The sequence below is a fragment of the Papio anubis genome, chromosome 7 (assembly GCF_008728515.1).
Source record: "Papio anubis isolate 15944 chromosome 7, Panubis1.0, whole genome shotgun sequence".
Taxonomy (NCBI): Eukaryota; Metazoa; Chordata; class Mammalia; order Primates; family Cercopithecidae; genus Papio; species Papio anubis.
The window spans coordinates 122,804,997-122,818,308 of record NC_044982.1 but is presented as its reverse complement, the minus strand read 5'-3'; the positions used below and the strand labels follow the sequence as shown (position 1 = coordinate 122,818,308).

General features: G+C 46.4%; 1 protein-coding gene across 2 annotated transcripts in view; it reads left to right on the top strand.

The window, feature by feature from the left end:
• Window positions 1-13,312, top strand: part of MAP2K1 (mitogen-activated protein kinase kinase 1) — a 109,962-nt gene that overhangs the window by 45,473 nt on the left and 51,177 nt on the right. For both annotated transcript variants that reach the window (XM_003901088.4, XM_017960720.3), the window contains exons 2-3: window positions 4,536-4,746; window positions 6,554-6,700. In XM_003901088.4, the coding sequence (XP_003901137.1) occupies window positions 4,536-4,746; window positions 6,554-6,700 (358 nt within the window). The remainder of the gene's footprint in view (window positions 1-4,535; window positions 4,747-6,553; window positions 6,701-13,312) is intronic.

Sequence of the window (13,312 nt, the reverse complement as noted above, 5' to 3'; positions counted from 1 at the left end):
GCCTATTTCTGTTTGGTGTGTGGCAGTTTGGAGATCCCATTTCTTTTTCTGGACATCACCCCCCTACCTCCTTCCATCATTCCTTAGGCCAGCCTCTAAATTCAGTGACCGTCAGGGTTGAAAAGGGCAGTGTGGGGCCTTGAAAGGAGCTTTCTCCTAGGAGTTAGGAGACCTGCCACCAGTGACCTATTTGAACTTGTCCCCTTGGGCCTCAGTTTTCTCATCTGTAAAATGAGGGTTGGATAAGGTGGTCTTCAAGGTCCCTCCCTGGGATACATTTTATGCTGCTGCTTGATTTAAACCACTGAGCCACAAATGAAAGGTTCCAGTTGCAACAGTGTAATTAGACTTAGCAGATGGGTGAGATGAGAGGAAGGACATGTTCTTGCCCATAGGATTATCCTTTCCCACCCATTTCATTGCGCCTCCCTGGTGTTTTCAGAAAGCAAATGACAACCTTTGTTTTTCTCTGCATTCCCATTCAAACCTATAATCTTCTTTTATCTTGATGAACTTGTATTTACCGTTAGCCATGATGCAGAATTCACGTTACAGTGTGTGGTTTTATCTCTGCCATGGTGAATGTGATGGAGGGTGGAGCCGATCACAGCTGGTCCCTGGAGAGAGGGCTGTGTGTGTCAGATTTATTGTGCTGGAGCTCCAGTTTTGTTTTGTTTTGTTTTTAAATCCCCAGTGTCAGTTTTGCTGATTTCAGTTAAAACTAAAGATTGTGAAGGGAGACAGAGACAGGTTCATGCCCTCTGAGTTTTAGAGATTGGTGATACAGTTGTTGGGTGAGGGCCCTCGCTCTTATATCCTTTGCTTAAAACATTTCACCTTGGAAAGGCAGAAATTAGCCTTGTTGAATATCTCCCTCTGCAAGAGGAAGAAATACTGAATACTGTTACATTATTGATTGATATCTTTTTAATGAGTACTGAATCTTTATTTCACCTTCAGATAAAATGTTTCATTTTTCATTCTCTTAAAAAAAAAACAAAAACACAAAACAAACAAAACCTGAGTATTTTAAGAATAATTAAAGGAAAGGCACGTAGTTTCTGGATCCTGCTGTTGCTGCCTTGGCCTCTCCTCCCCTTTCTCCACTTCCCCTCCCTTCCCCTCTATGTTAATGTGTAAATGTGTCAAAAATTTCATGCTTCTTCCATTAGTTTCTATTTTGACCCACCCCAGTGAATGAAATAAGCATGGAATTGTTACTCCTATTTTACAGAAGAGAAATCCTTATTTTTTTGTTGGTTTTATTTTTAAGTTCAGGGGCACATGTGCAGAATGTACAGATTTGTGAACATAGGTAGACCTGTGCCATGGTAGTTTTCTGCATAGATCATTCCATCACCTAGGTATTAAGCCCAGCATCTATTAGCTATTCTTCCTGATGCTCTCTCTCTCCTCCAACCGATAGGCCCCAATGTGTGTTGTTCCCTTCCGTGTGTCCATATGTTCTCATCATTCAGTTCCCACTTACAAGTGAGAATATGCAGTATTTGGTTTTCTGTTTTTGCGTTAGTTTGCTAAGAATAATGACCTCCAGCTCCATCCATGTTCCTGCAAAGGACATAATCTTGTTCCTTTTTATGGCTGCATAGTATTCCATGATGTATAGAAGAGAAATCTGAAATGTGGCATGGTTAAGTGATTTGTCCATGGTCACACAGCTAGTTGATGAACAATTTGGGATAAGAATCCAGGACTCTTGAATACTAGTGATTTGTTATTTTGTCAACACTATTCCATCTCCAGTCCTCACCCATACACACCTGCCATTAGGAAAGTCTTTGCCACCCCAGCCTACAGTCTTTGTCATTTCTCTCCCTGGCCACCTTCTGAAAGTACAGGTCAGAAGCCAGTTCCTTAGCTGGTGGGGTGGGTTGTTAAATGGCAAGATATAGGAGGTAGAGGAGGGAGAAAGGTAGCACAAAGCCCAGACTTAGGTTTTCCTCCAGAAGGTGTAAGAATTACTTATTTCAGAGAGCCAGGAAAGTGAACAGAGTCAGCAATCCCTTTTCCTTTGCAAATTGATTGAATTTCTGTGGCAAGTATTAGCTGCAAGGCAGTGTTAATCTGCTCCAATCTGCTCCAGTAGATCCATCATCAGATTGATGTGCAAAGGAGACAGGATTGTCTCTGGTGCAAAGGCCTCTTTGTGTAGGGCACACCATCCTTATGTATGATTGAGTCCTGGTGTGTTAAATGCCTCACACTGGGATCTTACCCATGGTTGTCAGGTGCCTCCCTGGAAAGTATTGAGCTTTTTGAAGATAATATAGCATCATGGTTAAGGTGAGACATTTGTTCTCTCTGCCTGAATTTGAAACCTGGCTGTGCCACTTGGCAGCTATTTGACCTTTGACATCTTAGTTCACCTGTCTGTGCTTGAGTTTGCTCCTCTGTTCCAATCGGGGTTGTGGGTTAAATGACTTAATAAATGTAAAGCACTGAGGAGAGTTACAGTGTTGTGAGGAAAGCAGTTTTTCTTCCATGCAGCCGTCCTTCCCTTCCCCCATCATGCACTTTGTGTGTGTGTGTGTTTTGACAGCTTTTGTAATCTGCATCTCTAGCTGGCCTGCTGAGCCCGTCAGGCAGCTGTAACCTCATTCAGGTTTTAGCCGTGGGGTCCATCTACATTTGACATGTGTTTCTAAATGTGGTCCTCAGTAAGCTCCTTTGTGGGGAGACCTGGGAGAAAGGAAACCAGAGAGTGTGCACTGTGCACCCCCAGCCACACATGTTCTGGGTTCCCACACCCTAGGGACTGGGGACACTGCAAGACATAGCTGAACCTTGGATGAAAATATTGAGTAGCTGTCTCAGTTTGCTTGGACTGCTGTTATAAAATATCATAGACCAGGTAGCTTAAACAACAATAGTTTGTTTCCCCACTGTTCTGGAGGCTGAAAGTCTAAGGGCAGGGTGCCAGCATGGTTGGGTTCTGGCAAGAGCCTTCTTCCTGGCCTGCAGACAGCCGCCTTCCTACTGTGTGCTTGCATGGCCTTTCTTTGATGTGTGCAGCGGGTGGGGTAGGGGGAAAATCAGTGAGGAAAATCAGCAGCCTTGGCCTTGCATCTTCTTTGGTCCCATGCATGATGTTATTTGTAAGGCAGTGTCGGATCTCCTCATACGTGGAGAGGTGAGTCTTCGTTTCCCTGTCTTCTAGAGGTTTGGGATAGAGGGTGTGAAGGAAGAGCAGATTATGCTTGCTCTATCTTTTAAGCTCAGAACTGGGGTGTGTGTGTTGACAGGAACACCAACATGATGATGTATAACGAAGGCCTGTCTTGTCAGCTGTGTCACTCCAGCCACCCCACACGACTGTCACTGACACGCTTCACCTCCCAGGACTTCAATTTGAAACCCAATGAAATCCAGTGAAACACAGTGGAAACTCTCTTACCACCTTCCTGTTAACCAGCTCACAGGAGTGATGAACACTTTTCAGTTCCCTGGATGAAACACTCTGAGCAATGCCCACAGCATGCACTGCAGGAGGCTGCTCTCTGCCATACCCACTCGCTTCAGCACCCACTGGCTGAATTATGTGCTTACCAAGAGCCAGCTTGTTCCCAAACCCATTTGTTCAGCTGTAGCTGGTATTGTAGTTAAGTAATGTATTTAGGTATCAGATAAACTGACGAAATATAACTGCAAATGAAGTGACTCCCCACCCCCCCATCAACACTAGTTAAAAGCTGTGGAAAGACTCATAAGTCCAAGTCACTAAAACACATTACTGTCAAACTAAATGAACATTAAGATTGTGGGAAATCATAAAACTCTAAAATTTTAACGTTAACCAGCTTTAATGAATCAGGAATAGGAAATTGTCGACAATGTATTATGTTCTGGTCCATGTGAGAGGATGATGTGGACCTCTTAACCAGTGGGTCCTCTTTGGACCCTTATTCAGAGTCTTGTCCTATGTTAAAGAATGGACGAATGAATGCATATTTATATACATTTTGCAAAAATAATAACTTTAGATATATACTTTTTATGATTTTTTGCTGTGATTTTTTTGATTAACCTGGTCCAATGTAACCTGGACCTGATTACATTGAAAATGAGGATTTCTACTGTTGTGATTCAGTTTAAAGTTGGTTTGATTTCATTTTAGTGAATTTAGGGAATTTTATTTTGTGTATGGTAAAAACAGTAAAACCAACAGTAGTGGGGCTTTTTAAACTGGAGTTTTAAAGCGAATTAAGGTGGCTCATTCTGAATTTTAGTAGGTTCTTTGGTTCCTCTCATTGACTTACAACATAGTGAGAAAGACCTAATTTTTTCATTTTATAAATAAGGAAATTGAAGCCCTGAGAGGTAAAGCATGTTGGTGATAGTCATCTGGGGTGGCTGGAGTGAAGTGGGCAGAGCCACAGTGGGAGGGGGCCTCTTCTCTAGCCTCACTCTTTGATTCTCTGTCTGGCCCCAGAGCTGGAGCTTTCCATGATAGGAGTACTTCTTTGGGTTGACTTCTCTGGTGACAGTATTGACTTGTGCTCCCTGCTTTGGAACAGGACCAACTTGGAGGCCTTGCAGAAGAAGCTGGAGGAGCTAGAGCTTGATGAGCAGCAGCGAAAGCGCCTTGAGGCCTTTCTCACCCAGAAGCAGAAGGTGGGAGAATTGAAGGATGACGACTTTGAGAAGATCAGTGAGCTGGGGGCCGGCAATGGTGGTGTGGTGTTCAAGGTCTCCCACAAGCCTTCTGGCCTGGTCATGGCCAGAAAGGTGAGTCTGCCTTGATTAACAGGTAATTGAATTATCTCTCAGGGTACCTAGAAGCCTGGGGACCAGGGTAGAAGGAAGACTGACTTTACTCAATACCTTTTTGTGCTGTTTGAATTTTTTTTTTTTTTTTTTAGAGTTTCGCTCTTGTTGCCCAGGCTGGTGTGCAACCTCCACCTCCTGGGTTCAAACGATTCTCCTGCCTCAGCCTCCTGAGTAGCTGGGATTACAGGCATGTGCCACCATGCCTGGCTATTTTTTTGTGTTTTTAGTAGACAGGGTTTCTCCATGTTGGTCAGGCTGGTCTTGAACTCCTGACCTCAGGTGATCTGCTCGCTTCAGCGCCACAAAGTGCTGGGATTACAGGCGTGAGCCACCGTGCCCGGCCGTGCTGTTTGAATTTTGAATGCATGTTATTTATCAGATTATGGATAAACACACTAATGACTGTGTTAGTGTGTTAATCCCCATCCCATCTGGAAAATAATGACTCTTCTTTAACCTTCTGTGTGCTGTGGAAGGAATGCCAAGGTACCTGTTTATTGCTTATCAGGTGCTGGAGAAGCTGCTTTCATTCGCCTAGCCCCAGTGATGCACAAAACAAGAATTTCAAGTTGTTTCCCACTTGTGCTCCAGCCCTGCCAGTGAATCCCCTTTATCTTCCTGCATTACAGCATCTGAACTCGCCATCATAGGATGTACTTGTAGAGCTGGACTTCCTTTCCTGTCTACCCTTGGTCCTCTTTTGGAATATAGCCCCTTTTGCTCCAGAGAGGTTGGGCTCTTCAATGTTTTTTTGCACATTGTGTTCACTCCTGTGCCCATAATTTTTTTGTGTGTGCTCTTCTGTCTTTTCAAACAATACCCATCTTCTAGGTCCACCTCTTGTCTAGCTTATACCAGGTCCCCCAGCCCACACTGGTAACCACTGCGTCCGTGTTCTCTGACACTCGCTGTCTGTGGGATTTTTTAGAAGTTCAGCCTTACTGCGTAGCTATTTAATGTGACTGTCACTTGTCTCCCCAGCTGGAACAAGGGAAAATGTTAGGGTGACATAAGGTAGCACCTTAGACTTTGGCTCAGTCTCAACCACATCAGTCTCCTGAGCTCAAGGAAGAATCTCTTGGGCAGCTTAGGTTAGCATACCTGAGTCCCTCATACCCTTCTACTTTCACAACTCTTGAGTGTGAACCAAATCCTCAAGGTCAATTTCTCTTCTTTTTTTTTTTTTTTTTTTTTTGAGACAGAGTCTCACTCTGTCGCCCAGGCTGGAGTGCAGTGGCCGGATCTCAGCTCACTGCAAGCTCCGCCTCTCGGGTTTACGCCATTCTCCTGCCTCAGCCTCCCGAGTAGCTGGGATTACAGGCGCCCGCCACCTCGCCCGGCTAGTTTTTTGTATTTTTTAGTAGAGACAGGGTTTCACCGTGTTAGCCAGGATGGTCTCAATCTCCTGACCTCGTGATCCGCCCGTCTCGGCCTCCCAAAGTGCTGGGATTACAGGCTTGAGCCACTGCGCCCGGCCAATTTCTCTTCTTATCTGAGCTCCAAAGCCTCTCTCAGAGTGAGCCTTCCCTTAACTTTGTTCCTGTCTAGGCTCCCAGGAGCCGAGGCACAGCTGGGACAGCCCCCAGTGCCAGTGCCTGCCTTAGTACAGTGACACTCAGTTCTTGGTTGAGCAGAAACTTGTTACAACTTAACCTGTTTCTCCTGTCTCTACCTTTAAGAGCTTAAACATTTAACAAGACTACATCTTTCGTCCCTTCCTCCGTCTTTCTTTCATAAAACCTCTCTTTCTTCTGCCTTTCTCCAGCTAATTCATCTGGAGATCAAACCCGCAATCCGGAACCAGATCATAAGGGAACTGCAGGTTCTGCATGAGTGCAACTCTCCATACATCGTGGGCTTCTATGGTGCATTCTACAGTGATGGCGAGATCAGTATCTGCATGGAGCACATGGTATGTGACACCCTTTCAGCCTCTGGAGCAATGGCCTTAAGAGTTGGATGGCTCTGGCCTAATCTTTGGTCTGGGCGGTGACCAGCTGCCTCCCTGCTGCTCCTGGGATCCACATCACTATCTGAGGCATCTGGGAAGTCTGACCGTAGAGCTTGGGATATTCACAAGATGTCAGACCTCCTTTCTAGGTCCTTGCCTCTCTTCAAAGAAGTGGCAGTATTCCTGGTGGGTGTACCTAGAGCACCTCTCGTAGTTTTTTTTTTTTTTTTGATTCAGATGACCCTAAGATGTGATGTAAGTAAAATCTGGTAAATAACAGTTTAAATCCATTTCTTGTGTACAATGCTGTATGCTAGGTGCAGGGCTCTGGGATTATGAAGATGATATCATCTACTGTAAGGGCAGCCTCTAGGGTTTCTGTGGGTTTCTGCATGATGCACATTAGTGGAAGGAGAGGGCAGTGGAGAGAGAGGGCATTCATAGGCTAATTAATTATATGCGTGTTAGCTGCCAGTCATTTTACCACTATGTGCTTGGAGTCCCTCCTTTTCTTCAGATGTAAGTCTTCCAACACATTGTGCAACTTAGGAAATTCTTCAAGTGTTGATCTTTGCTTTATTCTCCCTGGGCTGATGGCCTAGAGATGAGGGCTGACGTGAGTCTGCACACTTGGTGGCTGTCATGCTTTCAGTCCAGTATTGTGTCTCTCAACTCCTACCCCATTTTCTTCCTGATACTTTAGACCTGTCCTGACCTCTAGAATAGGGGTCCTGGTATGCAGCCTTAGTGAACTTTAGAATAACTCTCCTGGGAGGATTCTCTATTTGTGTCTCCATTATTTTGAACCTCTCTTCGTTGTAATGATCACGAAGTGCTGCATCCACTGTTACAGGCATCTGCCGACATTTGTGGGTGCCATATGGAACCTAAATCCTAAAAACATCTTCTGCACATCTAAAGGTTAGAGAAAGTGCTTGTTCCCTCTTTCCTCAATGTCCTCAATGAGAGCAAAGCATTCTCTGTGGGAAGCATATGAACATTTCTGGCTTGATTCTAGTCCTTGGCCTGGGCTGCTGATTATTTTCTACTTGGGTCCTGGCTTCCCCTCAGGGAGCTGTTTCTTATCCCTTGGGTTTCTTGTGTTCTTTTTTTTTTTTTTTAATTTTATTTATTTTTATTTTTTAGGGTGATCAAAGGTCCCTTCCCCCTTTTTTTTTTGGGACTGAGTCTCGGTCCTGTCGCCCAGGCTGGAGTGCAGTGGCACGATGTCGGCTCACTGCAATTTCCGCCTCCCAGATTCAAGAGATTCTCCTGCCTCAGCCTTCAGAGTAGCTGGGATTACAGGTGTGCACCACCACGCCCCACTAATTTTTTTTTTTTTTGAGACGGAGTCTCGCTCTGTCGCCCAGGCTGGAGTGCAGTGGCGCGATCTCCACTCACTGCAAGCTCTGCCTCCTGGGTTCACACCATTCTCCTGCCTCAGCCTCCTGAGTAGCTGGGACTACAGGTGCCCACCACCACTCCCAGCTAATTTTTGTATTTTTAGTAGAGACGGGGTTTAACCATGTTAGCCAGGATGGTCTCGATCTTCTGACCTCATGATCTGCCTGCCTCGGCCTCCCAAAGTGCTGGGATTACAGGATTGAGCCACTGTGCCTGGCCCTAATTTTTTTTTTATCGTTAGTGGAGACGGGATTTCACCGTGTTGGCCAGGCTGGTCTCGAACTCCTGACCTCATGATCTGCCCACCTCAGCCTCCCAAAGTGCTGGGATTACAGGCGTGAGCCACTGTGCTAAGCTAATCTTTTTATTTTTCTTTCTTTTTTTTTTTTTTTGAGACGGAGTCTCGCTCTGTCGCCTAGGCTGGAGTGCAGTGGCCAGATCTCAGCTCACTGCAAGCTCCACCTCCTGGGTTTACGCCATTCTCCTGCCTCAGCCTCCCGTGTAGCTGGGACTACGGGCACCCGCCACCTCGCCGGTTTTTGTATTTTTTAGTAGAGACGGGGTTTCACGAGGTCAGGATGGTCTCGATCTCCTGACCTCGTGATCCGCCCATCTTGGCCTCCCAAAGTCCTGGGATTACAGGCTTGAGCCACCGCGCCCAGCCGCCAATCTTTTTATTTTTCTTACATTGACCTCTTGAGATACTAGGAGGCTTCTTCCTTTACATTGACCTTTTTTGAGATACTAGGTGGCGTCCTTATTCTGGAATTCTTTATTCACTTTGAACTTAACAGATGTTGATCACATCTCTTGTGCCCTTGCCATGTCCTCCACTTCCTTCAAGCCTTCCTCCTCCTTCAGGAGAAGATGACACTGGAAATGACTGGGGTTGGTTTCCCATTCTCTTGGCCCATTTCCAGTGACTGCAGGTCAGTTTTTTCCCCCCATGGATTTGACTCTCAGGAAATAGTGAGATGTTCCTGCACAAGTCTCTAAATCAGAAAGTATCTCTGGAGTTATCGTGGGGAGCCTGAGACTGCGAGGGGAAAATGTTTCAAGGGCCAAGCACAGTGTCTGGCACCCGTTCGTTGGTATGTGTTGAGTTACTGGATGAGGGTGGCTGGGATGGGGAAGACCTGGTCAGGCTTGGGGCTTGGGGGAGGGTTAGGCCTTGGAGCTTGCCATAGGACCTTTTGGCCCTGGGTGTACTTAGACCCAGGGGGCAGCTGGAACAGTCAGTAGTGGTGGAGAGGCTCAGGTGATGCCGGAGCGTCTAGATGGACCATCTAGGAAGCAGCTGTGGCCTGAAGACCAGAAGACCAGGCAGCCATGAGAGCCAGAGTGGCTTTCTACTTCAGCTCTGGGCACTCTCAGCCCTTCCTTGTTCCTGAGCAGGTCCTCTAGCAGGAAAGGCCCTGCCCTGGCTTCCTCTGGATGGAAAGTTCTGACTGGGCTCTTGCTTCCCTTGGACCTTCTGCTTTGCCTCAGCTTCAGCATTTCAAAGGTGTTGTCAGGTAGAGAGAGCGCTGTTCGATCGCCACATCCCAGCTTCTGAAGGTCTTTGGTCCTCTCTGTCACAGTCTTTGCATGAGTTTTGTGTCATGAATATTATTTTCCCAACACCTTATTATTAAAATTTTCACAGGCCAGGCGTGGTGGCTCACGCCTGTAATCCCAGCGCTTTGGGAGGCTGAGGTGGGCGAATCACCTGAGTTCAGGAGTTCAAGACCAGCCTGGCCAATATGGTGAAACCCCATCTCTATTAAAAAAACTACAAAAATGGCCAGGCGAGGTGGCTCACGCCTGTAATCACAGTACTTTAGGAGGCTGAGACGGCCAGATCACCTGAGGTCAGGAGTTCGAGACCAGCCTGACCAACATGGAGAAACCCCATCTCTACTAAAAATACAAAATTAGCCAGGTGTGGTGGCACGTGCCTGTAATCCCAGCTACTTGGGAGGCTGAGGCAGGAGAATCACTTGAACCTGGGAGGCGGAGGTTGTGGTGAGCTGAGATTGTGTCATTGCACTCCTGCCTGGGTGACAAGAGCGAAACTCTGTCTCAAAAAAAAAAAAAAAAAAATTTAAGCGTGCAGGAAAACTTGAAGGAAGTGTACAGTCATAAACCCACCACCTAGATTCTACAACTTATATTTTGATATATTTGGTTTACCACATATCCATTGCTCTGATCAATTTTGGGGGATGTATGGGGTTTTGTTTTTGGTTTTTGTTTGCTTGCTTGTTTGTTTGTTTTTGAGGCAGGGTCTTCCGCTGTCGCCCATGCTGGAGTACAATGGCGTGATCTTGGCTCACTGCAACCTCTGCCTCCTGGACCCAAGCGATCTTCCCCCCCTCAGCCTCCCGAGTAGCTGGGACTACAGGCACATGCCACCATGCCCGGCTCATTTTTGTATTTTTATTAGAAATGGAGTTTTACCATGTTGCCCGTGCTGGTCTTGAACTCTTGGGCTCAAGCAATCCGCCTGTCTTGGCCTCTCAAAGTGCTGGGATTAGAGATGTGAGCCACCACGCCTGGCCCTGGGAATGCGTTTTGCAGTAAATTTGTGTCATCAGCATTGGTTGAGCCCTGTCTTCTAAAGCACTCAGCCGGGGGCTGATCTTCCCTAGAAATGAGCCCTGTGTGTACTGCCCAGTCTGAATGTTGAGACCCAAGGAGGGAAATGAATGCTTCCTGATCAGAACAGGAATGCTTTTGTCTTTGGGGAAGGAGATTCCTGCTCAGGTGGTAGCTGAGCAAGCGGAGAACTAGGGACCCAGAGTTGATGGTTCTTGTGCAGGAATAAAAGCTTTTGAACTGTTATTTTTGTAAAGCATTTGTCTCTTCCATAGAAAACCTTCACAAAAGCACCATTGACTTACTTAATAATTGGCTTCTAAAAATAAGCACAATTTCAGCAGCTTAAGGCAAGGACTTGGCAACAGTGAATTAGAATTAGAAAGTTGTATGGTTAGTTGCAGGCAACCCTGGGGAAGCCTGACTGGCTTATGCCCCTTACATTTGGTAATTCCATTGTTCACATTATACTCTGCTTGTAGCTTCGTGGAGTTTGTTAAAGGGAAGAGAGCCAATGTTTCCTTTTTGTTTTAAAATTAACTAATTAATTAATTTTAGAGATAGGGTCTTGCTCTGTTGCCCAGGCTGGAGTGTAGTGGCATAATCATAGGTCACTGTAGCTCAAAGTTTTGGCTCAAGCAATCCTCCTGCCTTAGCCTCCCAAGTAGCAGCTAGGACAATGATGTGCATCACCATGCCAAGCTAATTTTTATTTTTTGTAGAGATGGAGTCTCACTACTATGTGGCCCAGGCTGGTCTTGAACTCCTGGCCTCAAGCAGTCCTCCTGCCTCGGCCTCCCAAAGATTTGGGATTACAGGCATGAGCCACTGCACCTGGTCTATTTTTTCCTTTTTGATAAAGATATTTCTCCTACCATCCCCCAGGGGAAGTGCAAACCAAGACAGTTACCTGGGCTGCCCCCTGTCCTAGGCTGCATTTGGGGTCAGTTGAGAGGTAGTGCTGGCTGGGCACAGTGACTCACACCTGTAATCCCAGCACTTTAGGAGGCTGAGGCAGGAGAATTGCTTGAGCCCATGAGTTCGAGACCAGCCTGGGCAACAAAGTGAGACTCCCCATCTACAAAAATAAAAAAATAAAAAATACCTGGGTGGGGTGGCATGTACCTGTGGTCTCAACTACACGGGAGGCTGAGGCAGGAGGATCACTTCCTCCTCTAAGCACCATTCTCTTCATTCAACTGTTTGTTCCGTGTCTTGTTTCAGAGGAGGATTTAAAGTGCCTTACCTCTTACGAATATATTCTGTCTCCCTAAGCAGAGAGTGTGTTCTATCTTTATCTTATAGGTTTTTTTTTTTTTAAAGTAGTTCTTACATTTTTTAAAAGTAGTTCTTATATTTACAGAGGCATTTGATAAATGATAGAGGATGATGATACCTGCTCAATATAGATGGGATACTTTAGAAAATCCCATCATTGTTTGAGTTTTCAGGAACTAGGTCTACCTCTGAGAGTAATTTTTTTTTTTTTTTTTGAGACAGAGTCTTGCTCTGTTGCCCAGGCTGGAGTGCAGTGGCACGATCTCTGCTCACTGCAAGCTCCACCTCCCAGGTTCATGCTGTTCTCCTGCCTCAGCCTGCTGAGTAGCTGGGACTACAGGCGCCCGCCACCACGCCCGGCCAATTTTTTGTATTTTTAGTAGAGACGGGGTTTCACTGTGTTAGTCAGGATGGTCTCGATCTCCTGACCTCATGATCCGCCTGCCTCAGCCTCCCAAAGTGCTGGGATTACAGGCTTGAGCCACGGCGCCCGGCCTCTGAGGGTAATTTTAAGTTGCAAGTGGTGACTGGCTACACCTGAAGCCACAGGGGAACTTAACCTATTTCTGCCTTGATATATTAGGATCCTCTTAGCCAGGCATTTCTTCAAGATCGCAGGTTAAAATGTAGAACCCGGCTGGGCGCGGTGGCTCAAGCCTGTAATCCCAGCACTTTGGGAGGCCGAGGCGGGTGGATCACGAGGTCAGGAGATCGAGACCATCCTGGCTAACATGGTGAAACCCCGTCTCTACTAAAAATACAAAAAACTAGCCGGGCGTGGTGGTGGGCGCCTGTAGTCCCAGGTACTCGGAGGCTGAGGCAGGAGAATGGTGTAAACCCGGGAGGTGGAGCTTGCAGTGAGCCGAGATCGCACCACTGCACTCCAGCCTGGGCAACACAGCGAGACTCTGTCTCAAAAAAAAAAAAAAATGTAGAACCCTCAATGGGAGCCCCTGGTGTGTGAGCCCTGCAGAGCCTGGCTTCATACCATACTTGTATCCTCTCTTGTACTCTTTCCACTGCCTCTGTCCGGCACCCTATTCGTGTCATCTCTTCTCCTTACCAGTCTCTCTGCCTCCAGAGTCTTGTCTGTCTCCCTGAGCTGCTGTGATTCTTATCTTTAAACACTCAGGTTGGATTCCTTTACTTCTGCCTCCATAAAGTCAAGTCCCAGTTCCTAGGTGGGGTTCTGGTCACAGCTGGCCATTTCCAGCTTGATCTGTCACTACATCTCTTCTTGCACCAACAGTGAAATGACCACATCATCCCAGGAGTACTCAGCAACTCTGCTTTGATCTAATGCGTCTCTGCTTT